The 27379-nt window shown below is 36.5% G+C and overlaps 1 protein-coding gene across 16 annotated transcripts in view; it reads left to right on the top strand.

Moving 5' to 3' along the window:
* The window catches only part of ERC2 (ELKS/RAB6-interacting/CAST family member 2), a 461566-nt gene that overhangs the window by 201917 nt on the left and 232270 nt on the right, over nt 1–27379 (top strand). For all 16 annotated transcript variants that reach the window (XR_010990493.1, XM_068163671.1, XM_068163678.1 and 13 more), the window contains one exon: nt 11754–11889. Coding sequence is in view for 15 of the 16 variants with exons in the window: in XM_068163671.1 (XP_068019772.1) it covers nt 11754–11889 (136 nt within the window). In the remaining variant the exon portion in view is untranslated. The remainder of the gene's footprint in view (nt 1–11753; nt 11890–27379) is intronic.

The following is a 27379-nucleotide window of genomic DNA, read 5'->3' as shown; positions in this document are numbered from 1 at the left end:
GTTATGTTTTATTGACCTAAAAAACCAGCTGACCTTTTTGAAGCAAACTGTCCTCATAACCCTGCCAACTTCCATCCCTAGAGTCCTAGATAAGTTGCAGTGTATGATTAGAGTTTATTGTGGGATTTCAGTGAAGTGTTAAGTTTTTGCAGCTTGAATTGTCATTAAAGTGAAAGCTTAATTCAAGAACCAGATCTATTAATTTCTTTAATTGCTGCCCATCAGCATGTTCTTAGGTGTCATTTGCTTCATCCATATTTATATGGGCTTGGAATGATTAGAAAAAAATGCTGCATGGGTTTTATAACATGAGGGGCTATTGATACAGAGAGCATACAAGAAAATGGAATATTTTGGTGTAGCACCCCCACCCCACATCCCCCATATACATTTACAAAATCAGTACAGTAGCATTATTACAATTATTATTTGTTTAGGTTACATCAGCTTTTATACTCCCCAAAATTTTCTGCATGCAGATAAAGAGGAGGTGAATATTTTTTTTTTTCAGTGTATAATATACTGACCAGTGCTAGAAATTTTCCCACTAGCCTCTGATTCTGTCCTTCCTAACTGTTTCCATGGGAGGCTAGAGCTCAATGAAATGTGTATGCATGGTTTAACAGAGTTTTAAATTTAACTTACAAGCCTTCCACAGTTTTGTCAAATGTCAGTTTGATGGTTCCAAGGGCAGAGTGATATGTTGTTCAAAGATAATTTCCCTGGAGAATTGAGATAGTGTACTAATGAAAACTGAGAGAATCTGTGATATACATTACTCTTCTGAGAGACTGGTTATTCTGAGTGAGAAACACAGTTGTCACATTGGATAACAGGCAGATTGTTGTCATGTCTTTCTCTTTTAGCCTGTTTGCTGCGTATACAGCATTAACATTTTAACAATATGAACACTGTATCATTTAAATAGATTGAAAAAGATGAAGATTTGAAAAGGGATTATTTGGATTTATCTGATTGTGTGGGTTTGAATATGTACACATTTATATTTAATTTTCTTTAAGAATTAATAAAGTAGGAAGTAAATTTTGTTGAAATTCTTCTTTAAAACATGGAAAAAAAGGGCAACAAACAACATTACAAAATAAACAGAAATTATATTAATAAAAAGATACAAATTGTTCCCTGGGACAGGATAATGCATTATTGCTCATTTTCATCCCACTCCTGACCGTAACAGTTCAGTTTTATACTTCACTTTTTCTGTTTGCTTAAAGGCACACAGAGATTAAAATGGTAATTTCAGAGGTAACTAGAAATGAAAGGATATTTTCTGATATAAACAAAGAAGAATGTTTTCTTACTTTATCAGTGATGTGGATTATTTTTCTGGCTTGATCTGGAGTGTGAATACTCTGGAAGCAAATGGATATGCAGCACAAACTGGCTATTAGGAGGAAAGAGCTCTATCATTCTATGAAGGAAAAATATCAGCTTTGGATTGGATTGGACCTGACTCTCTCTGTTCATGGTGTCTAATTTCAAGACAGCAGTATTTCTCATGCTTCTCTAGATTTGCTGCTTCCAATAGTTTTCCCCAGCTGGAAGATCCACAGAGCATATTTCTTTACCTCCTGAATGTGTGAATAAAGTAGCTGTACAGCGCTGTCAGCCTGGTTGCTGCCTGGGTACAATGCTGTTAGGATTCCCTGTGTACAGTGCAGGGGCGTGTGAGTGAGGAATCATTCTGAGATAGCACAGCTTACCCTCAAAAAGCTGTGACTGAAAAGAGACAGGGGAACTAAATTTAGGAGTTGGGTTGTTGGTGGAACCACTTCTTCCACTTGCATTGTTTGTTTCCATAATGCAGGAGCAACAAGCCTGGACAATGTAGTTGTGACTGGATTGAAATGTCCTGATCTGAATTTGTAAAAAGTGAAAGTTAGTATGTAAACCCAAGATATCTACAAAGTGTAACTGATTTATTTTGAGGTATGAAGAGGTTACTGCAAAAGCATGGAATTTTATTTTTTTTAAATTGAATGGTAATGGCTGAATTGATCCTGAGAACTACTAGGATGACTTAGGAGTTGCAGTTGAAATATTTGATTAATTTGCAATGAAACATGAAGCACAGGAAAGGAGGTTTAATCCTGATTGCTGTCAGACTGAGCTGCACATGCTGTGGAGCAGTTGGGTACAAAGAATAACTGGAAAGTCAGGAGTTTATGGGGGTTTTGTTGGGTAGGTTTGTTTGGGTTTTTTTTTTGGTGTGTGTGTTGGGTGGTAGTTTTTATTGCTATGTTTGGGTTTTGTTGGGGTTTTTTATTTGTTTTGCTTTGTTTAAAAGGCAGGGAAAAAGAGAAATGCTTTACCTAGATAACAGCTGGGAAAGGATCTGATCTTTGGTTGCAAAACCCAGACAACTAACAATTTCTGGTTACTAGTTAGTTATTGCTAACGGTATCAATTAATAAAATAGCTGAGCAAGCAATTGCCATACTGAATCAGATCAAATATCCTTCTCATCTAGTGTCCTGTCAGCAGCAGTATGGTTTTGTGTTTTTTTTCCAAAAGGTTAACATCAGAAGAAAATGCAGAACAATCCTGGTTGTGTAAGAGAGATTTGTGACAGATGAGTCTTGTGGTATGGATTTCACACATGTTCATATAAAGTAAAAATGTGCTGAGGAAGACAGTAGTGTGATGCACTGTGGTGGAGCTTCAGTGGCTGCTGTGCAGATATGTGTTGAAACAAAGTGATATGAACCATGGTTTGGAACACGATTTCAGTAGGTCTTTTTCAGTCATGCATTATCTTCATGTGGATACTTCTAGCACCTCTCTAGGGCTTTGAAGGGAACTCTGTCAGACTAAACAATTCTTAAAGATTTTGGAAAACTTCCCAGATTGTGTGTTAGGTAAATCCTTCCTCCCATGATTTTGGTTTTGAGGTGAGAAATGTTTCAGAGTTCTGTGACATGTGCTTTACTACTACCAGGCAGAGTTGTTAGTTCTCTCAAGGCAACAATATCTTTTTGTGGTGCTTTTGGAGAAAAAAATAGTTGTCACACTGAAGCACTGTCATAATCTGAGTATTGATAAATCTTAAACTGTTTGAAATAATAACATTTAAGGGGGAAAGAGGGGAAAAGTGTGTGTGGGGGTGTGGGTGGTGGTGGTGGCATGGAGAAGAAGAAATGGTTCTGGCCCAGCATGGAACTGGAGTGAATTTTGCATTTAATGAGAATAAGAGATGCAGGAATCACATTTTTTTTGTGATTTTCAAAACAATGTTCTGTTTGGATGATTTTTCTTTTTTCTTTTATTTGTTTTTTGGTCTGTTTGTGCTGGTACCTCGAGTACTGTGTCCAGTTCTGGGCCCCTCAGTTTAGGAAGGATGTTGACTTGCTGGAACGAGTCCAGAGAAGAGCAACAAAGTTGGTGAGGGGTTTGGAACACAAGCCCTATGAGGAGAGGCTGAGGGAGCTGGGGTTGCTCAGCCTGGAGAAGAGGAGACTCAGGGGAGACCTTATTGCTCTCTACAACTACCTGAAGGGAGGTTGTAGACAGGTGGATGATGGTCTCTTCTCCCAGGCACCCAGTACCAGAACAAGAGGACACAGTCTCAGGCTGCGCCAGGGGAGGTTCAGGTTGGATGTCAGGAAGAAGTTCTATACAGAGTGATTGTGCTATGGAATGGGTTGCCTGGGGAGGTGGTGGAGTCGCCGTCATTGAAAGTGTTCAGAAGGAGACTTGATGGGGTGCTTGGTGCCATGGGTTAGCTGTTTGGGTGGGTTGGATTGGTTGATGGGTTGGACACGATGATCTTGAAGGTCTCTTCCAACCTGGTTTGGTTTATTCAAATAAAGGTTTATTCTAATAAAGGTAATTTTGATTCTAGTCCTTTATATCAGGGAGAGAAGACAGTGTGTTTCTGAGTGGATAAAGTATGAACTGTGACATGGAGTTTACCATAGTCTTACCTTCAAGTGAAAGTCAGAAATAAGAAAAAGCATTCTTCTTTGTAAAAGATGTTAATATTAACTTATCTGTGATAATGTTATCTGAGATGCATAGCAGAATTGTGGTCTTTATTACAAGAACATAAAACTGATTTGGTCAAAGTTAACCAGAGTGTATTACCTTCCTCCTAATTCTCTTGTCCAAAAGGCAATAAAATTTTTGCCAGTTGCCATAAGCTTATTTCATGATGGAAGGTTTTAATGTCCCCTGTTAGCCCTCCTGGTAGCAGGGGAAAATCCAGGCCCAGAGTGTTGTTGTTTTTCTGTCTCTCCAAGAGGTATCCACTCAAACTTTTCTTTCTCATCCCATATCATAATAGATATCCTAAGGAAGCTGAGCTACTCGTCTTTGTGTCACTGTAGAATAGATTTATTTTGTAAGTTACAAGATCAGATAGCACCACTGTAAAAATGAAATTGTGTCACAGGGTCAGCCATAGGGTGGTAGGTTATCTTGTTACACAGTTCAGGAGTTTAAACAATTATAAAGGCAGTTAGTTCAGGCAGTTGAAGTCTTGCCCTGCTCCTTTTCAGTGGAAAGCAGAGGGGGAAATATGGTTTTAAGGAGAAAAGGAGAAGAGTGAGAGTAAGACCTACTAGATATTCTGTTGTGGAATACTGAGGGCAAGAGGAGCAAAGGTGAGACAGGACAGATAGTTTTGATGTGGTGTTTTTTTTTCCCCTTTAAGATGGTAATATATCAGTCAGGCGTGCAAAGAAAACAATCCCTTGGAATTTGGGGATGAAATATTCCTTCAAAATGTGGCCTTTATCATAACAGACATAGACTTTCTTTTTTTTTTGGGGGGGGTGTGGGTGTGGTGTCTAAATAAAAATAGAGGTTGAGGGTTTTTTTTTCCTTTCCCCCCTACTTACACACCTGTGACTTTTTCTTCTTCCATTCTATATATTTTGCTTGTTTTGTGGGTGACGTGTTTTGTGTCAGTGCTGAATAAGCACTTGGTGTAGATTGTGGATGTTTTGGTAGGGCGTCACTGAGACAGTTCACATTGAGACATTCCTGAGTTTTGAAGACTCCCTATATGAGAGGACCAGACAGTTGCTTTGTGGTTATAGATCATTGCTCTCTGGCATTTTATCTTAGGGCATAAAGCTGGATGAATTATTTGGGTTGGAATGTATAAGTAGTCTAGTTTCTGAGAAGTCCACATCATTAAAAGAAGGGTCAGTCCTACTAATACAATTTTTACCATGAAGGGAGAAAGAATAGCACTTATTTTGAAGCTCATCTCTGTTGAACATGCTGTTTGTGTCAAAATAATTTCTTAATGGTTGGGATGATTGCTTTTCAATTTGTATTTCAAACATTCTTTAATTTTTCAATCATCATGACAATTGTATTAGTTAATAAAAAGAAAACAAGAAAGGTTAAGAATAAGGGAGAAACTCCCAAGTTGAAAAAAATGCTTTGGATATTAATAAATTTTTAGGCTATAGAATGTGAATTAAAAGCAAAACACAGCCTGAAAATTTGTGTAAATGCAAATGACAGCACAGGAAGTTACTATTTATTTTTTTATTAGCATATCTTAAATCTTAGGAGACTAGGTTCAAACTTTTAACATAAATTAAACAGTCAGACACAAGAGCTTTCTAACAGAAAAAATATGATTATTTGAGGTATGTTATGTTTTCTTTGTATCAAAATTTCAACCTGTCCTGCATATAGGTCTTCTCATCATGATAGTACCTATTTTCCCCAGACAAATCCATCTGTGGGTTGTAAGTGAATAAACAGTGTCCCTGCACATTTTTGTCAGGAATGTGTCTGTCAGTAACCCTCTTAAGGTCTCCTGTGATGTTTACAGTTTTCTACTCTAACCCATCTTTTGTCGTTCACGTCTATAGATTAGTAGGAGCAATACATTTGTATTCCAGGAATACATCTGAAACAATACTTATTACCATTGCTCATATCTTAATTAAAATTTGATCTTAGGATTTCAATGGAGTTGGATCTGAATGTTAAAGAATTACCTTTATCTGTTGTTTTAGTCTTGACTAAATAAGTCAAACAGGAACCTACGCATGCATTTTAAGACAGTGAGAACTGAACTGAAATATTTCTACTGGGTCTTACTGAAGTAATGTAGTTCAGAATGGACATTCACATGGAGAGGATTTACAGGATCAGGTCTTATGCATGACTTGCCACTGACATCTTGAGTGCCTGATAAAGCGTTATGATTTGTGTTACTGCTCACATATGCAAATTGTTTGTAAAGGTGTGGACTATTTATAAAGCAATAAGGAAAAAAGAAATTCAAGTAGTGATGTTGGTAGTATTCTATACAGGGCATGCCTAGAGCAAGGGGTGAAAACATTTGATTGTTTAAAATAAGTGTACTGGAAATGTACGTGAGAGGCTTTTCTATGTTATAGAAATTAGTTGCTTTGCCTAAATTATTGTATTCCACAAAATTATTTTCTTGAAAATACTCAGTTGTGGGGTTGTGTTTTTTTTTTGTTTTGTTTTAATTCCTTGAGGAGTAGAGGTTCCTAGCGTGCTGGAAGATTTTTGTTGTTGGTTTTTTTTTTGTCAATGGACTCTCAGACAGCTGGTTGCATTGTAGTGCTACTAATGTGATAAAAATTATTACAGGGATATGTTCCTTTAGAAAAATGTTACAAATGTTACTCTTGAGTATTTTGCATGTCTGTGTCTCTTGGATGCTTTGAGGTGAAAAGCCTTTTTGTTGTGGAGTAAAGGCTATACTAAGCATGTAGCACGATTTTGGCTGACATTACAAACTTTTTGGCCAAGGTGGTTAATTACAGTTGGGAATTTACTGAAATAGTGTGATATTTCCATAGCTATCAGGGATTAAAGCATTGGAGATTAGACATCAGTTTGCACATTACAGTTAAATGAAATCCAAAAGATTCACGCAGCTGGGGTTGCTTAGCCTGGAGAAGAGGAGACTCAGGGGTGACCTTATTGCTCTCTACAACTACCTGAAGGGAGGTTGTAGACAGGCAGAGGTTGGTCTCTTCTCCCAGGCAGCCAGTACCAGAACAAGAGGACACAGTCTCAGGCTGCGCCAGGGGAGGTTCAGGCTGGAGGTCAGGAGGAAGTTTTACACAGAGTGATTCCCAATTGGAATGGGCTGCCCAGGGAGATGGTGGAGTCACCATTGCTGGAGGTGTTCAGGAGGAGACTTGACAGGGTGCTTGGTTGCATAGTGTAGTTGGTTGGACGCGATGATCTTGAAGGTCTGGTCTATTCTATTCTGATGTCTTTTTTCATTCACCTGTCTTGTTTTGATCAACAGTCTCAGTCTAATTTACAGTAAGGTAGTTTCTAGAAAAGCATGTTACTTCATTTGATCTTTTTATCTTCATTAGGAATTAGTGTCTGATAGATACTAGAAGAATAAAATTTTATTTAGAGTTTTTTATCTGCAGTTCTTTACCTCTTTATTGACTTCTGGTCTCATTTTCACTGTTGTGGCATGGGTGTTTGCTGAGTCACCAAATGAATTGGAAAATGCCTGTGGAGTCTTCAATTTTGTTACTATAGGATAAAGCAGAACTTCTTTTCTATTCCTTCCCTTTCTCTTCCTTTTACCTTTTCAAGATGTGCTTACATTCTACGTTGATTTTGAAGATAGCATAGCTCCACTCTGAACTCTTTTGAGTCCACAGATAAATCTATTAGATGTTTTATGACAATTGTTGACTCACTATAGCTGTAAGAACACAAAAGACAAATTTAAATGTTTATCTGAAGAGGTGTCATTAACCAGCCATTATAATGCTTGGTCAAGATTAAGCACCTGTGTAAGGTTTAGTTATCTGTGGTGCTTTTTAGACAACTTTTTTTCCTTCTTGAATGTTCTGAGCTCAGAACATAATTTCTTTAAGCCAAGGGTGGTATTGGCACCACCTTACTGTGCTCTGGGCTTGGGAGCTTTAGAACTAGTTGGAAGACAGCTTTTCACTTTTGTGAAGTCTGTAAAACTATAAACACAGCAGAATATTCTATAGTAACTAGTCTGAGATGACTGTAATGCCTAGTTTGGTCGTTAAAGAATTTAGCTCACTGTAAGACACTGGATGTCCAACTTCAGAATGAGTTATAGCAGTGTGGAAAATAAGAAAGGTATGGATTTCAGCTGCTTTGGGGCAGTGAGACTATCAAATAAATAATAAATTTGCATATATTTTAGTATTGGAAAATGATTAACTGTGATGGTAAGATCAATTCTGCTGCCTAGACCCCTGCTGCTTACATTTCAGATTTTGAAGACATGTAATGTTTTATTTATTTTATTCTGTCTAATGAATTTTGTGGTCTTTTAGCTTTAAATTGAAACAGTGTAGCAGAACACATGAAACTAATTTCCTGTGATAAAGAATAATGTAGACTCAACTATGCATATCAGCGCAGTTACTAGTAAACTATGTGGATATTTTATGTCCTATATGGTAATGGCATATGGTAATTTGTGCTGGTTGTGTGCTGATCCCAAGTATTTTTCCATTTCTTGTGCATAATTTTTACCTACTCTAATCTTCTATTTTATTCAAAAATTATTTTAGAAATAAAGCCACATGAAAAAATACCAGAGGAAGCATACTGCTTCGAGGACTGTTTGACATATTTGCTGGGGTCTTTTGGAAAAATAAAAATAAATGGTGAATGGGTTCTTGCCTTTATTTCCTCTACTGAGCTCTTCCTGTGCCTTTAATACGGGCTAAACCCAAAATACTCAGCTAGGTTTTTATACTGTAGCATTTTCTTTTCATTTCCATAGGCATGTAGATAGTTGTGGAAGTAAGAGGGGCTATGACACAGCTTTCTTTTATTTCCTTCTCGTCAAGGTTTTGCATATCACAGGCACCAGATGTTTTCCTTTGCAGCTTTACCATGTTCTACTTTTCAGTGTGGCGTTAGACAGAGGCTGAAATGGGAAGTAATGAAGGGTGATGAAAGACAAAGTTAGCATTGGCGTAGAATAGAACTTCTTACAGAGATTAAATATAAATTATCATTTGCTCAACATCACATTGGCAAATATTTTATAGGAGCATAAAGCCATACTACACCACCCAAATCTCTGCCGAATACCACATTAATATGCAAAGTTGTGAAAGTATGTTTTTTTTCCTAATATTCTTTTTGGTTTTATGGTGATTTTTGTCTATGCTTACAATTACATAACGTGGAGCCATGAAAGAGACCTGATTTTCACATGGAGTTGTACAGAACATCTAACATGTCTTTGAGTACTTGGTTTAGAAAGGCAAAATTCATCACTCTCAAATTCCCGCGGAAATGTAATAAAAAATAGAAAATTCAATAGCTAACCCCCTTGTATTCTCTAAGACCTATAAAGAAGTTTAAGCTGTCACATGCAATTTCTGATTTATTTTTATTAATTCGTCAATGTAACTTTGACAGAAATAACTCTGCTCTTTTTGGCACTGTCATATTGCCTGATTACTATTGGTTACCTGGTGCAGGGTGTTGTATTTAACCTTTTTTTAAATCACTGTGGTTTATACTATAGCCCCAGGCCTATTGAAGTAGATTTCTTCTAATCTTTGTGTAGTGTATTTGTTGTTGTTGTAGGTGTTTATCCTCAGCTGAACTTAATTTGCAGATCTAAATATGATGCCAGAAATATGACAGCTGTAGTGGTGTGTTTGTGGTCTCTTTAAGCTGGGAAAAAGGTGGTGTTTCTTAGGTGCATTGTCATTTTGTTAAAGGTGTATCTAAAGGGGAGAAAGATTACATGTAGATTTTATTAGAACTATGTCTGGGTACTCTGAAAAGTATTTGAGACTATTTAAGGAAGATACAGGCTAAGGTCTCAAAGTCTGTAGCACTGCAAACTGCTAACTTGACTGGAGTTGATTCAATCTGGTGAAGCTCAGCTGTTCCTCTTCTAGTTGCTGTTTTGTGTAATATAGAAAAGATTGGACTAAAAATAAGTGTTTAAAGGGTGACTTTTCTCTCTCTTCATTTTTTCTTTCCCTCCAAAATTTTTCTGTTTTATGTAACAATGTCTTTTGGCAATTCTTTTAGCTTTACAATATGCATAGTCTTCACAAATTTTATTTCTAATGTTAAGAACTGAGAACAAAGGACAAATGCTGTAATCAGATAATAGTTAGGCTAATCTATCTTTTTGTGCTTTAAGAGGCTGATGCACACTCTTGAGCACAACTGCAGCATAAATGTCTTTTTCAAACACAGGAATTCATGCTTGTCTTAAAAACCAAAACCAACGCAAAACCACACTCTAAGTTCATCAGAGATTTGTTTAAAAAGGCAAAGGTTTTCATTTGAATTAGTTGTACACTCTTATTTTTCTAGAGAAGTTGAAGTTACTTTTAAAAGTAATAATAGATTTCATACACAAGTTTGTAGGCTAGTGTCTTCTAACTATTTTTCATACTGCGGCAACATTTATTCTTCAGAGTTTCATTGTTAGTTTTTCAGTATAAATAAGTAGTGAAAAAATCAGTGATAGGTCTAAGAAACCATTGAGAGAAATGAGAAATAACCTCCTGACATAAAATCAGTGCAAGAAATATATTCTAGATTTATTTATTTATTTCTTTTTTTCTTCACTGAAAGTTCTAGCAAGGAAGCGAGAGAGGCATTTGTCAGTGATCCTTTTGGGCATTGAATAATATTCACTTCATTTGCCAAAATAGGATTAGTGAGTAGATCTCATTAGGAATTTGCACATGACTTAATTTTTATATAGATAAAAGGGAGTGAATTCCTCAAAGTCAAAGAAAGTTGGGAAAATAATATCTAAGAATCCAAGCAGGTAGAAAGCATTACTGAAAGGGTATTTTTTGTTGCAGCCTGCCAGGCAAAATTAGCTTGCCAACTTTCTTAAAAGGATATGTGCTATGTATCAGATTTAGGAAAGCTTCTGCTACCTTAATGAATAAGATCCATGGCAGAAGACAAACACTGAAAAAAATTAAAAGGCTTTTTTTTCTTTTTTTTTTTGCTTGTCTTAACAAAAGAAAATATATAGTGGTGGTAGGGATTATTTAATTTTCTTTATAAGTCACTCATAAATTATTTGTTGATAAACTTTTTTAGCAAAAGACAGAAATGTGATGTTTTTGTTACATATAAAGCTATTTATCACAGTATCACAGTATAACTAAGGTTGGAAGAGACCTCGAGGATCATCAAGTCCAACCTATCACCACAGACCTTATGACTAGACCATGGCACCAAGTGCCACGTCCAATCTCCTCTTGAACACCTCCAGGGACGGTGACTCCACCACCTCCCTGGGCATCTTTTATTTTTCCTGGCATATTTATGGCCTGACCTTCTACCCCATCACACTTTAATCCTCAGAATATTGAATTTGTAGTCCAGATTTTCAAAAGTAGAATTTCACAGCATACATTAGTCAACACCTTTGCCGTCTGCTTCCTTTGACATTAACATGACTTAAAGCAGCCATTAAAAATGTTCCCAAACTCATAGAGTGTGTGTAAGGATTGTTAGATAATCTCCCTCTGTTAGATAATCTCCCTCCAGCATAGTATTTAGAACATATGCAGATATTTGTGACCAAATGATAAAAAAGGAAAAAAATTGTAGTCTTGAATGATTGCTTTCTGTAGTATAATCTGATGACATTAAAGCTGTTTTGATACACCGTCTTGAAAAAGATGAAATGTTATTGTTTGCATCTGATATTTCTATTCTGGAGAATCAGTGTCCTCTGTCACAGTTGCTAATGCATATGTGTATACAATTCTTAGACATATGAAGGACCAAAACAAGAAGGTTGCTAATCTGAAACACAATCAACAAATGGAGAAAAAGAAGAATGCACAGTTGTTGGAGGAAGTTCGGAGACGAGAGGACAATATGACTGACAACTCTCAACATTTACAAGTGAGTTTATTTTTCATTTGTGTTTTAAAAACATCAAAGTATGTACATTTCTATTTCACTGTGTGTCTTTCAGGATGTGCAGTTCATCTTTTCCCACAAAGAGCTGATGGCTCTCTCCTTTCCTTCTTGAGGATGCACTACTAACTTCACTTGCATCCATAAAATAGTTACTAATTAGGGTAAGGAAAGAACAATGCAATTCTAAGCCCTCTCCTCACAGGGATAATGATCCTTTCTGGAATCTATTTCTGGGCTATATATAGAATTATATCCACAAGCCATAGAGAGAGTCAGGGCAGACTTCTGCTTTATCTGGATGATTAGTGGCGTAAAATACAATTTAATCTTTCAAGGGAATTCAATTGCATAAGAGAATTTCTGCTATATTTTCCCTTGTGGAGATTGAATACAACAACATTTGGAACTTGTGATACCTTTCCTGTTCTGTGTTTTTAGATGTAGCGCTTCCCGTTAAATTCCACTCCTAGGAGTGAAATTCTATAACATCATCTGGTTGCGTACTCAGATCATTGAATGAGTGTGATTTGATCCTATTAGGTCTCTGTACATGCATATATAGTGGGTTAAAAGGATGAGGATAGATTGTCTAACAGGGTAATGGTTAATTTAGGATCCTCACCTAAGATAATTTTAATCTTATGTACTTAGATGTCACATAGAGAAGCACTGGAGACAGCTATAGCCATCTCATTAGGCAGATCTCTGTGGTTACTACACCAACAACTCTTTTTCATTCAACAGAAAGAAAATGTTGCCCTGTATTTCCTTTCTTTTTTGTTGTTTAAGATAGGCTTTGAACCTTCTTCTTGGAGACTCTCTACAGTTTCTAATTATTGAGTTGAGGCATTGAGATTTGAAAGATAATTAGCTGATCTAGTTATTTGTGCTCGTGTTCAAAAGGATACATAGAGTGCCCACAGAATGTAATAGATCTATCTTCTTTCCTGTGAACCTAGGGTATAATATTTTCCAGGGAAGCAAAACAGAATATTTTGGTAAATATTGAGTTAACATTGTAGTAAACCATAGGCATCTGAGTGCCTTTTCTTGTTGGTGTTTATAATACCTTCTATATTTAGTAGAAACAGACGATGTTCATGGATACTTAGAGCACTTGCTTATGGCTATAGTTCTGGCTGTACTTGTTACATATGTGAATGACATATTGAGCTGTTAGTGTAAAGTGTGTTCTAAAATTCTCTGGCCTGATGTAGTGATTGCTGTAGTTGGCTATCTGTGCTAAACTCAGCTGAGGACTGACGAGCAATTAGACCAGTCAAATCCTTCATTTCGGCTAACTCTTGATCCCTTTTCCAGAAGTACTAGAAAAGATGTAATAACAAAGCTAGCAGCTCTACCCAGTCAGCTGTCCTCTTGCATTCTGGTAGGTTCAGAAGTCTGTAGTTTCTTGCAAGCTTCAGTAGTACATAATAGTTCCTGAGGCTTGTGGCATCGTATGTATCCATGACACTTTTCACCATCTTTTCAGATAGAAGCCTCTCAAAGCTGGTTCATATCTTAGCATCAGTGATTGCAGGTCAAGTTTGAATTTCTGATGGCCCCATTCACAGCACTCAGGGCCACTGCTGTGATGCAGGGTGCCTTGGGATATCTGGGGAGGGAGTTCACTTTGGTCAACCTCAACTATAATTGTGAGTGATGCTCCAGGTGTGGTGTTGGGGTCTATTTGGCTCTCTATAAAATTGGAAACATCAGGGAGCCAGACTTCAAATTAATTCTTGGGAATGAAGAATGGTTGTGAGGTTTTCTGCTTTTGCCTTCTGCAAATCAAGGGCAGACCTGTACAAATCTTGCCAGACATGATGGTCATATATTACACAAAGCATCACAGCAGGACAGCTGGCCCTTGAACAATTTATCATGAAATTTTTTGGGAATGGTGTATCTAAAATACCTTCATTTCTCTCTCTTCTTTCTTTTTGTTTGTTCGTTTGTGTGTTGTAAAAAGATAAGCCTTTCTGAGTAATGCTGAACTAAGAAATGCGCAGGTTTCATGTCATAAAGTCGTGTATAATTCCTCAGTTCTCTTTTCAGGGTTTTAGAATAGTAGAGGCATTTGTTTCCTGAGATTGATTTTTGTATGGAACATGTTTGTTCCAGTGACACTGTTACCTCAATAGAATTGAGAAAGTAAACATTTGCATAACATTGAGAACTTTGGTGGGTTTGGTTTTGATTCTGATCTTCAAACCTGCAGTAATAACAACAACAGTTCTTTCTTTTCTCTTAAGTAAATAATAAGAATGTCCATGTAATAATATTCCCATATGTCTTGTAACATAACCTCAAAGGAAATTGAGTGTATGATTTTTGTCTGAGCATACTTTTCATAAAAGTATCCATTTAATAAGTGAATTTAATCTTAGAGCGGTTTCTGGACTTAATACAGATATGATTCCCTTTGTGAAAACTTCTTCATGCAAACTGTCTGATGCATACATATCACAAGAGAGGTGCAGGGATGATCCTGAGAACAAAGTTAAAAAGCTTAATACCCTGTTGTACTCTGATCTAGAAAGTTTCTGGGTGTTTCCACCGTTTCTTCTGGTTTATCTGCTGAAAAAGTTTTTTACACTCCTAATGTTTTAAATGCTTAGGTTATTTGTAACAATTCTCCTGAAGTAGCTTGTGTAAGATACTTCACTACAAAAATTGGGTTTGAGTGAGATAATGTGGCGTTCTTACTGATTATGAAAATGCCATCTACAGGCAGCTTGATCAATGCTCAAAGCCTGAATTACTCTGAAATGGATTGCGTACACATGTACATCTTCCAGGTGTAAACATCTTACGTTTTAAACAGAGTCCAGTCTGTCAGCCTTGGTTTGTCACTGGACATAGGCAAGAATTCTGGTTCCTCAATAATTTCATACTGTTTGGAAATTTTATCTCAGGTAAGGAACAAACATGACGAGGAGAAAGTCCTATCAAAAGAGAGAAAAAAACCGCGTAGCTAATGTTACTGCTGTCTGATTTTTGCTGTGTAAATAGCCATGGTATCTTATCCACTAAAAATAGCTCCCAAGAGATTTCACAGCTAGTCAGCATGGATCCTTAAACTTGGATTGGTTCCTTTTTTTGCTTCAGCATATAATTGCCTTTACTCTTTGCTTCAGAATATAATTTTCATCTTCATAACAGTTCCAGAAATACAGAATATAGTGAAGACATAGTACATTGCTGTATGTTATGTCTGTGTCTTTTTAAAAATCAGTTAGAAGCATGGCCTAAACCTTAAAGGGTATACCTGACATTAATTTATTGTGATTTTTCTCTTAATTCTATGTATTTCCTACTGCATTGTCTCAAAACCTCAAACTATAATGTTAATAAAAAGAGGAAGTGAAGTCTTGGAAATAAAAATGAACAGAGAGCAGTGTAATCAGAGACAGAGGAAACAGTCATGACTTATGCAGACAGGCATTAGTGTACGCAGCTGACATAAGGCAGGAGAGAATTCATTGCATAAACACACAGCTTTGTATTCATTAGTGCTGAAATACATATGCAGTGAGAAAATGCAACCTTTTTAAGAGCTTAAAATCATGAGTTATTGTATTAAAAGTGAATTGCTTCTTATGTCCAACCAAAATCTACCCTGATCCAGTTTAAAACCATTGCCCCTTGTGCTATCACTACAAGCTTTCCTAAATGGTCCTTCCCCAGCCTTCTTGTAGGAAGCAGAGAGAGAAAGGATGAGCTATGGCCTGCAATGCTTGTTGAATAGCTCAGCTCTTGCTAAGATTTCTGGATTTCTGCTGTCAGATATAAATATTTTGAAATAAAAGCTGGATATTTTTTCAAGTCTGTGTAAGAGTCAGCTCCCACAAGACTTTCAGTCTTTGTGTAAATGAATAAAGAATTGTAAGGTTTTGTGACCAGTTCAGTGACACATTCGAAACATGGCGTAAGCTACAACTAGAATTAATTTCTTCCTTTGAAGCTCTGATGGATTAATTTGTGGAAAAGACAGAAGGGGAACTTAATTTTATTATAGTGAGTAAAAATCATATTTTACCAGAACTCTTCTACAATTAAAGCAGGAGCTTAATGATACACCTGACATTTAAGACTGAAGATAGTGATGGTCTTGTGTTGTAGATGTCCTATTTAATATTATAGCCCACACAGAAATATTTCAACAACCTTATTTCCAAAGTTGCAGGCTAAATGTTTTTGACTGGATACATTAGTTCAAGGTGTTGCAAACAAAAGCAAGTTGATTCTAAGTGTAAGCGAGTAATTTTTGGAATTTTGGGCTAAATTCTCCATATATAATGTATTATGTTAATGAAGTAACATGTGAAGAAATGGAAAAATCTATTTTATGCTAGTTTCCTGTAATGCAGCCACAGAATTATCTTCAATTTATTGCTTGAAAATGCATTCTTGCATGCTTCTGTTGTCAAGCAGGTTCCTTGGAGACTGTAAAATTTTATCTTTGGGTGGTTAAGCTGAAGTTTTGACAATTTGTAAGAAAATTAGAGTTCATGTACATATAAAATGATTTTACCCTTATAAAGCAAGAGTTACATTCTAGCAAGTGGGCAGAACCTAGCACAGTACATTAGACAGTTTGCATATGTGGTATGTTGACAGATACGTCCTTTGGCATTTCTCTGCTTCTTTAGTTATGGCTGGGTTTTGCCAAGATAGTGTACCTAATCACTACAACCTCAAAAATGTCCAGCCTTCAGCAAATTGTATAGCTCATATAAAAAATTCACACAGTTCAGGAAGCTTTTTTTTTTCTTGAAAGGAAGGAATTATATTTTCTTAAAGCAGTCATTTTCATGTAGCCGAACATACATCTCTAACAGGCATTTTGAAAAGGCAGGACTTAACAAATCTGCCTTTCTGTGACACGTTCATAATCAATTTATAAAAAAGGTCCTTAATCAATGTATAAAAAAGATACTTGAGCAGAGAGTTGGGCAGTGAGTAATAAAATAAACAAGCCTGGGATGATGTAGTGCAATATATTAAAAAATGATTGCCAGATTGTAAACGCATACGTACAAATTCGGACATATCAATTCAAACACACGTAAAACTATTGAAGACACCGCTAGTGTAATCCTCAGAATTCTGACATAAGATAAACATAAATACATATTGTAAACATGGATGGACAATTAGGAATTTTCTTTCCTTGGCCTGTGGAAGTTCCATACGTTGTGGATAAATTCCATATGTGTTGCTGAAACGTGTGTTGAACTTCAGCCAGTAGTTTAAGATTATGTTGAAGAAACTATTTCTAAAAGGTTTCAGATGAAGAAAAGTATTTGAGAGTCTACAGAGGGCAGGGAGGTTGATTGGTAGGCCTGAGGATCAATACCAGAAGTGGTTTTTTCCATTGGGGATTTACTTTGACATTTGTTTTCATTGCGTAGTGTAATCCCCAGAAGCCAAAACTACTCCTATTATAAAATGTCCCTATAGACAATCTATGAAAATCTCACTGGAAGATCAGTTTCTACTAGGCTCAGTCTCTTAATCTTTTTTTCTTTATCATAATTGGTAGGTTGACAGAAGTGACTCGGTGTTCTGTGCTATGTTGGCCTAACCAGCTGAAATATTAAGAATGGTTTACTGAGTAAAACGTGATCAGTGCAACTGTTTTATGTAGTTGTCATATCCTTTCTTTTGTCTGCAGTATTAGGTTGTATGAGTATGTGTAAAATAACATGAATTTTATTCTTAGAACTATTCTGATTTATTACTTTTGAATTTTTAAGTGAGTACAGAGTCTTATTAGACAATATATAGAATTATTAGTACAACTTCTAGACTATTGTGTGGTGTTCTGGAGCATCCCATATCAGAAAGGCTGAACATGGATGTTTAAATCTTTCTCTATTTCTACAGTTAAGGCAGAAAAATAGTGGTTTTCACTGTTGCCAAAGTAATGTAACTGACTTCCGTTACCCAAGAATAAAATCTGGACATCTTGTTTTGCAAACAAATTTAAATTTCTGTATTGTAATATCGTTATTTAGAAATCTGTGAACTACAGTTATGGAGAAGTCTAAGTGCTTTGTTAGTTGAAAAGGACTTATGTGGCAAGGCATTGGAAACAAATTCTGGATGGAAAAAACAAAACTGCAACAATAGGAAACAGGAAAAATGTTGTGACACACTTTTTTTCTCTTTTTACTTTTTGCTTCCCCTTGATATTTATGTAATAACTCACACATGTGGGACTCCTGTAGTCTCCAGGGGGCAATCACATTCAACATGCATCAAAAGAAATAATTCAGTTAAACCAACTCTCCTTACCCAGCAGTAATTACCACAGGTTTACACTGAGATATAGTTGCAAAAGGTTAGTCAGTAGGGCATCTGCAAATCAAGTCATATGTCAACTCTACATCAATAACCTTATTATAATAGATGTTAGTATTTCAGCACGACTGTCCAATATAACATTCCACGTATAGTTCATTTTTAACTTTTACATTGACTTATAGCTCGTCTAATATTTTACTAACTTATGTATTTAAACACTCTATATTACATAAATTATAATCAATGACAAACCAAATGATTTAGACTGAAATTCTGCAAAGTGAAATTGCAATAAAATGCCTGACCCTATTTGTGTAGCTGTCTTCAATATAAGATGAATATTGAAACTTTAACCCTGTAATATAAAAGCAATATAATGGAAATTTGTATTAGTGTTTCCAGTTTGGGCATTGCTCAACTTACACTTTTTTCCTAATTTTCAGTGTTCACAAATGAAAGCTATTTTCTTGTATATAAACTAGCAAAAAAGCAATCATGTTCTAAAAATACAACTAATTAGCTAAATTGTATGCAAACTATATATTTGTATTTGTAGCTTATTCATGGGCTGTAACTTTTTGTTGTTGTTGTTGAAAGCTTGATAGAGTGAATGAAAATACAAAAAGGCTTTCAAAAACCTCCTATGGTGTTTATCAAGCTCAGATTTCTAGCTACTTTCATAATTTGATCTTGTATTTACCTGTTTGTAACCAGTGCTAGTTGTTGCTGCTGTTTGTCGCTCTCCGTAGATCATTTTGAATAGCATGTAGGTCTGTTACTAATACATCTGGTCAGTAACAGAAGTTCTGCTTGAGGTAAGCCCAAGCAGAGGTATTTTGGTTGATTGTTAATAAACTAGATTTATACCACTTATCTCTTAATGTTCTGTAATAGCTTTATATGCTATTACTTACAGACTACATCATATTACGGACTGGAAAGAGAAAGGTACTGAAGGTGCTTCTTTACATGATCTTCTCTCTTAAAACTATTCATTGGAAATGCATCTTTGTGTTTAGAAGCTTTCATGCAATAGATTTCTTTAGAAGATTTTGGCATTAAATGTCACTGTTACACTTTGCCAGTCTTTTTGTTTAAGTTGTTTGGGTTTAGTTGGGAAGAATTTAGCCAGAAAAATGAGTGATGATAGGAAAAGGTAATGAGCTGAGAAAAGGAAGAAGGATTTTCAAATCTCAAGGTGAACTATTAGATCTTGTGAAATATACTTCACTTCTAATTTAAACAAATACTACGTGATCAGATTAAACCCAGTTAGAAAGAAATGGTTATTGGACACTTAGTGATATTTGCAGTCAGAGCAAATTAATTTTCCAATACTGACTTCTTAACTATAGCAGTACGAGACTACACTGTTAATATTTCAGGTTACTAGCTCTTTTGCAACACATCCAAGTTAAAACAGTTTGCACAGACTGTCAGAAAATACTAGTTTGTGAGTTAATGTAAAGGTAAGAATTTGTGTTAAACTAAGAAACCACACATTTGATATAACGTACTTTATTAATAGCGCTCAAAGCATTTTACAGAAGGAATATACAGCAAATATATTGAAGGAAAATGAGGCATAAGGAATAAAAGTTATGCACAAGGTGTCTCAGATGGCTGGTAGCACCATTAAGAAGCATAGACTTCATCATAATCTATCCAGTATTCCATTTGCTGAATTGTTAACCAGTAAGAATGGTGTGATACTAAAAATATCTACTAATGAATTGATACTGATTGAAGCACCTAGTACAGGTCCTTCTGATACTGATTTTAGTCCGGTGAGCAGCTTGAAGATTGGTCTTTAGCATGTGAAAGACAAGGCAGACTACGTACTGTGTTAACTATTTTGAGGCAGCTAGGCAGTTTTGTGTGTCTTGCTTCTCTTAGAATGGTCTGTGATAGCTCCATATGAAGGAAAAAAAGTAAGGAAGGCTGCCATTTGTAGTTTACAATGGATGCAGCTGCCTTTTTTTTAATCTTCTTTTTTTTTTGTTTGTTTGCTTTATTTTTTCTTTTTGTTTTTTTCTTTCCCCCCACTTAGGTTATCAAGGTAGTCAGATAATTGAACAGCAAACAACCCTGCAGAGGACTGCACTAAATTTTATAGAAGGCTGTTCTTACAAGTTACAGCTAGAGTCCTTACTGCCTTAACAAGTATTTCTTTGATCCTCTACTTCTGTTTGTATTTTTCCTTCTGTTTTTTTTTTCCCCCCTTGGGAAACAGTCTATTCAGCTTTCCACATCCAAAAAAGGCTCCTTCCCTAGAAGTACCTTGGAGAAAGCCTGATAATTTAATAAGATCTGTAGCATATCAATGTTTTCATTAAATAAATGTATTAATACAACTTGGGGGGTTTTCTATAACACCTTTCCTAACTGTCAATAGGGGAAAATGAACATAAAATATTAGTTTTATGTGGATGAAGTATAGAAGTGTTAGCACTGACTCTGAAACACCAGAACTATGCACAGGATAGAGATTTATATTTTTCCTATTGCCATCGGAAAAATAAATTCTTCTTGTGACACAGATTATAAATGCTTTAAAAAATGTGTTTGTTCCTTAGCTGGGTGGAGTTTTATTGAGCCATATTATCTCGTATCAGCCCGTCATGTTTCTTTTCACAGTTGCATATTGGCAATGAAAGAAGCATTTTACACCTATTCTTTAACTGTCACATACTTTTGTCATCTGGAGAACTACAATAGTTTATCCATCTAGAAGCTATGATAAAGATAAAAGACAGGTGTGTGTGATTCCCCCCTCCTTTTTTTCCCCCTGAACTTCAAAGGGACATAATAACAATGTGAACAGTGTGTCATGAGTGCCACAGTCCCTTCTTTTTGATGAAAGAATTTTGTGTTTTCTTGCATATGAGGTGAATTCCTGGCTGTAATAAAGTGAATGGAAATTTTGCCACTGCCTTGTCAGACAAAGATTTCTCACATAAAGAGTAAAATAATTTAAAAACCTTCTCTAGACAAAAAAAAAACAAAACTAAAATAAACTTAACAGGTCATTGAGAAAGTAGATCTTAAGTACAAATGGAAATAGTCCATTGTCATCCATCATTTACAACTGATCTGTTGATTGGAGTTGTAATTTGTGAGAAGGTTCTTCCGCAGTCAGCTGTAAGGTTTGTCAATTCTGAATTTTCTGTCTGGGTGTTCTTTTATAAGAATATTTGGCTGCCAAGTCATAGCAAATATAACTACATCCCTTAGTACAGGCAGTAGGTTGGTAGAAAACTGCTGTCTGGTTTTCATACCTTCAGCAAAGGGCTGATTCTTTTTATGTGTTAGTCTTCATCTTTTTCTTGTGAAAGTGATAAACGCTAAAATAATTGGCGCTGTAAGCAGGATAACTAGCATTGTAAACTTCTCTTTTGTGTTTTATCTCTAAATGTGAAATAAGCATATCCCAAGAATACTAGAAAGCTAGCATGTAAATCATCACCTCATAGCTTCCTACTTGGGAACTTTGCTGTGAATATATTCGTGGAATATGTGGAAGAAGGTATCCTGAATCCATAGTGGTAGGATATGAGTTATTAACCGTACTTAGCTGCCTGATGTGTGTATTGTTGGTTCTCTATTCCAAGTTTCAACTGCAAATTAGATTATTTCCTTACCTAATAAAAATGTGTGTAAAGTATATTGGTGTGTGTGGCTGCTGCTGAGAATCTCCTCCACACCTATTGACAGAGAGTTCTTTGAGAAGCCTGGGCTGGGGGAAGCTGCTTGAATATCAGAACTAGGGGCCCTCAAGAGGAGTGACACTGGACTGTGTCAGGGCAGGGCTCACTGCTAGCCCTCAGGGCAGGCCAGCTGACCCCTCTGGGACTGGGAGTACAAGGCCACCCAGGCTATGCCAGACTGATCCAGTCCCACAGAACCTTGGCATGGTGGACATAGCTGAGTGCTGATAACAGGGTCTGTCCACAGTCACAAATAAGGCTAGTGATGAACTGTATCCAATGGCTGTTGAGGAGGAGGAGCAGGAGATGTGACCTGGCCATGTACCCTCCAGGTCCACTCTAGCAATGAGACACTGACAGCTGAGGGCTGACCTCTGTCCAGGTGAACAGGGATGGTGACAGGTAAATCTACAACATAGTTCTGGCAGCTATATGGTGTGTTATGTAAACTCTTTCCCTCATCTCATTGCTGGTTTGAACCAAGTCCAGGTAGATGATATCAGTTGCTCTTCCCATTTCTGCAGATGCTGTAACTCCATCATTCACGAGGTATGATTTGCCCTTGGTGAAACCATGTTGGTTAACACCAATCACCTCTTCATTTTTGGTATGCCTTAGCAAGGCCTTCAGGAGTATGTGCTCCATGATCTTGCCAGGTACGGAGGTGAGACTGATTGGCCTATAGTTTCTGATGTCTTTCTTTTTTCGGTTTTTGAAGATGAGGGTTATGTTTCCCCTTTTCCAGTCAGCAGGGACTTCACCAGATTGCCACAATGAATAGAATAGAATAGAATAGAGTAGACCAGACCAGGTTGGAAAAGACCTTTGAGATCATCAAGTCCAACCCGTCACCCAGCACCACCTAATCAACTAAACCATGGCACCAGGTGCCTCATCTGGTCTCTTCCTAAACACCTTCAGTGATGGTGACTCAACCACCTCGCTGGACAGCTCATTCCAATGCCAGTCACTCTTTCTGTGAAGAATTTCTTCCAAACATCCAGCCTTTCATGTATGACAGACTGGTTTGACAACTTCGCCTGCCAGTTCCCTCAGGCCCATGGGTGGCTCTAATCCTGCCCCATAGACTTGTGCATCTTCACACTCTTTAAATCGTCTTAATCCTGCTCTTTGCTTACAGTAGGCATGTCTTCCTTTTCCCACTCCCCACCTGTGTTTTCTGTAGCTTGGGGGGTATAGCTAGAGCTTTTGCCGGTGAACACTGAGGCAAACTAGTCATTGAGCATCTCAGCCAACTCAGTCCCAGTGTTGAGTACCTAAGGAATTTTGTTTCAGTGTGTCCATAGGTATTGACAGTCCATTCTCATTCTTCACAAAACACTGCACCACCCCTGACAGACATCCTATTCAGAGAAACATTCAAGTTCTGTTTTTTTCTTAGTGTAAATGAAGCTTTACAATTAATGAGGTAAAGTTGTAAAGCAAGCAAAGTGCAGTGTATGCTGTCACATGTGGTACAGTAGTGGAGGCTACTGCTCATATTAATTGCTGATACTATATATAGTTTAGTATTAAATATTAGCCTGTTCCCATTGAATAAAATGAAATTGAAACCTGATTTAAAAACTGGAGGCTGAGAGTGATGTTGTAGCAGCTGACATTTTAACTGGACTACAAGAACCAAGAAATACATTGTGTTTGTTTAAAAGAAAGAAAAAATAAAAACAGAAAGCAAAGGCACAAAAATAAGGCAGTTAGCCAAAAAAGGACAGTCAAAAGCATAAAAGGTTTACAGTCATCATGAAGGCTATTTAGAGAAAATCATATTGACTCAGAGGAAATTGATGCCACCTATGAAAAACTTCTTTAGGAAGACCAAATGGAAACCAGCATAGTTAAACAGCAGGATAAAATACAAATATCTTGAAAACCCCTGAAATTTGTCATGTTGGGAAAAAAAAAAGGAATCATAAAACCTGGCAAGTGAAACAAAAATCACAAATAGGCAGACCATGAAATGAATGAAGTACAATGAGGATTAAGTCATGAAATACATTCAAACTAGTAATTTTCCAATGCATCAGAGGGTGGAAGCCTGCCAGAGAATCTATAAAGCCAAAGATAATCAAAACCTACAGAGTGCTTTCAGAAAATAAGGTCACGAGGTCAAAAAATGAAAGAATTTTTTCTCCTGCATTGATAAAAGAAGAGGTTGGATAGTTTTTGCTTCTCAAACTTTTGTTGTCGAAGTACTGAAATATTTATCTCAGAATGAGGCAATGGTAGAAGACATTACACAACAGTTCCCAAAATTAAAATACCATCATCATAAAATCAGATTGAGAAGGACCTCAAAGGGACCATCATGTGTAGTCTCTTGTTCAAAGCAGGGTGAACCTGTGGTCAGGCCAAGTTGCTGTTAGAACCAAGTAGTTCTCATTCTAAACTTCCTGGAAATTAGAGGTGAAATACATGACTTCATAACTCTAGTGTACAATTGGCTTCAAACTTCCTTTTCACTAGAGGACTGGAAGGTGGCTAATGTGGCATCTGTTTCTAAAAAGAGTTCCAGGTAAGTTTTGAGAAACTCATATGACATCTGTATTGGACAAATCAAGATAAACTGTTGTTTTGGGTTTTTTTAAAGCAGATTTAGTGGGCACATGGCTAAACACAGTATCTTGGTAAAGAGGCAAAGTGCTTTTCTTAAGTCATTCCTCATGAGTTCACAAGCCATGGTATCTTTAAAAAATCCTGTGAGAATCTGTGTTGTGACTGTTTAGTGTATTTTTGAGGGCTGGAAAAGAGAGTGAATAGTTAATGAAATTCAACATCATCCACTGCAAGACCAAGGTTTGTTTCTTTGTGCCTCTCTGCAAACTCATAGGAAACTGGAGACTATTGAAAGACAAAACACAGAAGAGTAATTGGGAAAAAAAAAAAAAAAAGAGAGAGAGGGAAAAGAAAAAAGATAACTGTCATAAAATAAGAAATCCATTAAATCTGAAGCTATATAATCATGTACTTATGGCAAAAAGCTTAAATATTACAGAGAAGACTGTAGTTGAAAAGCTTATGCAGAACAGAAAAGAACATTTTGGCAAAGTCAGGTTGATTTATGATGGTGGGAGGAACTCTGTGGGTTTGCATGGTTTTGACCTTAAACCTGCAAAAATATGTTGGATTTGGCAATGTTTCACTTGGAGGTTTTGGCTTCCTTCAAGCCCAGAAGTCAAAGCAACATTTGGAATATGAACCAAAGCCAAAGAAATGGTTTGGCTGAGCCGTGCATACCATAACAGCCAAGTTTCACACAACTCTAATTATTGTAATGGTTTTCCTCTTTCTTTGTTTCTTGGTATTTTTATGTAGAGCTGCTTTTCTCATTCTGAATCATAATTGTTATATCCAGTAAGCCTTTCTACTGTATGTGCATAAGGAGATGAAAAATGACAACTCAAAGTTTTTTGTCTCCAATTTTCGTGTTACAGCAGATTTTGAACAAAAATTATATAGATACCATCTGAAATGATGAAGTGTCTTCATGTGCACTTTGGAGAGTTTTTATTTTCTCTTTGGTGGAAGTGATAATGTTAGATACTTTGAGTTCATTGTGTGTTTCAGAATAATAAATGACATAATTAAGACCCCAAAACACGGAACAGTTTAAGAAAGGGATATATGATTTCTTTCTATCACTTATTAACAAGTAACTCTTAAAATTCTGGTAATGTAAATACCACTTTCCATGAAGACAGCTGTGCTTGTACAGTAAGTGGTGCATGTTCTGCATCTCATTTGGATCTCATGAAACTGTGGGATACGATATGTTCAAGCTGCTGCTCTGAGAAAGCGTCTCAAATCCATAGTCTTTGTATGCACATCAGACACTATACATATGGTAAATGATAAACATACCATATGGGATTTGGGAAGTTAAGACTATCAAATTCCTCTCCATTATTTTTTTTTTTCTTACATTGTATGGTCAAATCAAAAACATATTATTCTTCACATTAGTAAGGGGTTATGTTTGTGGCTTCATTTATAAAGTTACAAAATTGCTCACGTCTTAAGCTTTCCTTTGGCCTAAAAAAATTCCTGGTTACAATCAGGTTGTCATTAAGAAAAAAAAAAAAAAAGGGGGGAAAAAAAAAAAGGTATGTGTCAAGTTTGCAGAAGTTTGGCCAATTTTTGAAATATAGAGTTCTGAAAACTTCACATGTAACCTTAGCCAAATATTACAGCTTAAAAGAGCTGAGTTTAAGGTTCATGTTGAAAACTTGTTTTTCCAGAATTTTATTGTGTAGATCGTGATGATGTGATCTTGTGAGAACAGTTCCAGTCCTGACACTGTTGCAATTATTTATGTGGCTTCATGATGGTTATTTTTTGTGTTGCTTTTGTGGACTGGGATAACAATATCCTCAGGTGAACTGTTAATATTTATCTAAAAATTACAAATTTAGTACCTTCTTCAGTTAGTTGCACATAAGATTACGTTAATCTTACCCCAAAAGTGAAGTTAGTTATGATGTTGAAGAAATGTGAATTTACATTGTTTGTAATGCGTCTTTGAACTATATTATTATCAATTATTCTTCATTAAGAACAAAGTGGAAAAGCAATGACAGCAGTAAACTATGATAGTGGGAACCTGTGAGTACTAGGGGAGGGAGTAGAAAGCAAAGCTTCTTGAGAAGTTTAAGTTAAGAAATGAGGAGAGGGGGAAATAAGCTAGATTTTGTTACTGTGAATGCTGCATAGCGAACCTAATTTCTCTTTTACTACTTGTTTTGAAAGCAAGGACTATATATCCTGAATGCATTGGAATGCAGCTCTATTATTGTGTCCCCTTCCCGTGGTAAGTCAATAGCTGAAACAGATTAGGGAGAGAGACACTTTAGTTCTACTTGCATCTCTGTGGTTGAACTCTCTCTACAGGTTAGTATAGAATTTCCATTCCCCCTCCCCACTTTTCAGGGGGTGGGGCAGGTCACAGTAGATTTCTGCCATAACTGAAAATAGAGGAGCAGGAAGTATATCTCCTTTGATGTCTCTCTGTCAGATTTTCTAAGTGAAGATTAGTTTTCCAACAAAAGATCTGTGTGGAATTTATAAGCAGTAGGGATATGGATGGGCAATGCTTGTTACATAAGCAATGTATAGCTATTTCTTTCCATGTAGATGCTACAGGTGTCTTTTCTAGACATGCCATGCTGATGCTGAAGAATATGTGGAGAAAAACATTTAAATCATATTCCGCCCTTATGGCATAAAACCCTCGTCAGGGACAGGCAGCCAAGAGAAGGTTCTGCATGTGAAGTCTTTAGATAGATACATAAACAGGTGCAAGGCTTCTGTACTCTTACGCTAACACTTCTGACTGTTTCTACTAGTAAACAGACATTTCATCAGTGAGGGAACTCTCTGGAAACTGTGTCGGAAAAATCAGATACTTAATACTGTAGTCTTGGGGGAAGTAGGGTAAA

This window comes from Melanerpes formicivorus, unplaced genomic scaffold, assembly GCF_026170545.1.
Source record: "Melanerpes formicivorus ecotype bairdi unplaced genomic scaffold, bMelFor1.0.p_v2 SCAF_74, whole genome shotgun sequence".
Classification (NCBI taxonomy): Eukaryota; Metazoa; Chordata; class Aves; order Piciformes; family Picidae; genus Melanerpes; species Melanerpes formicivorus.
This window is presented reverse-complemented; position numbering and strand designations above follow the sequence as displayed.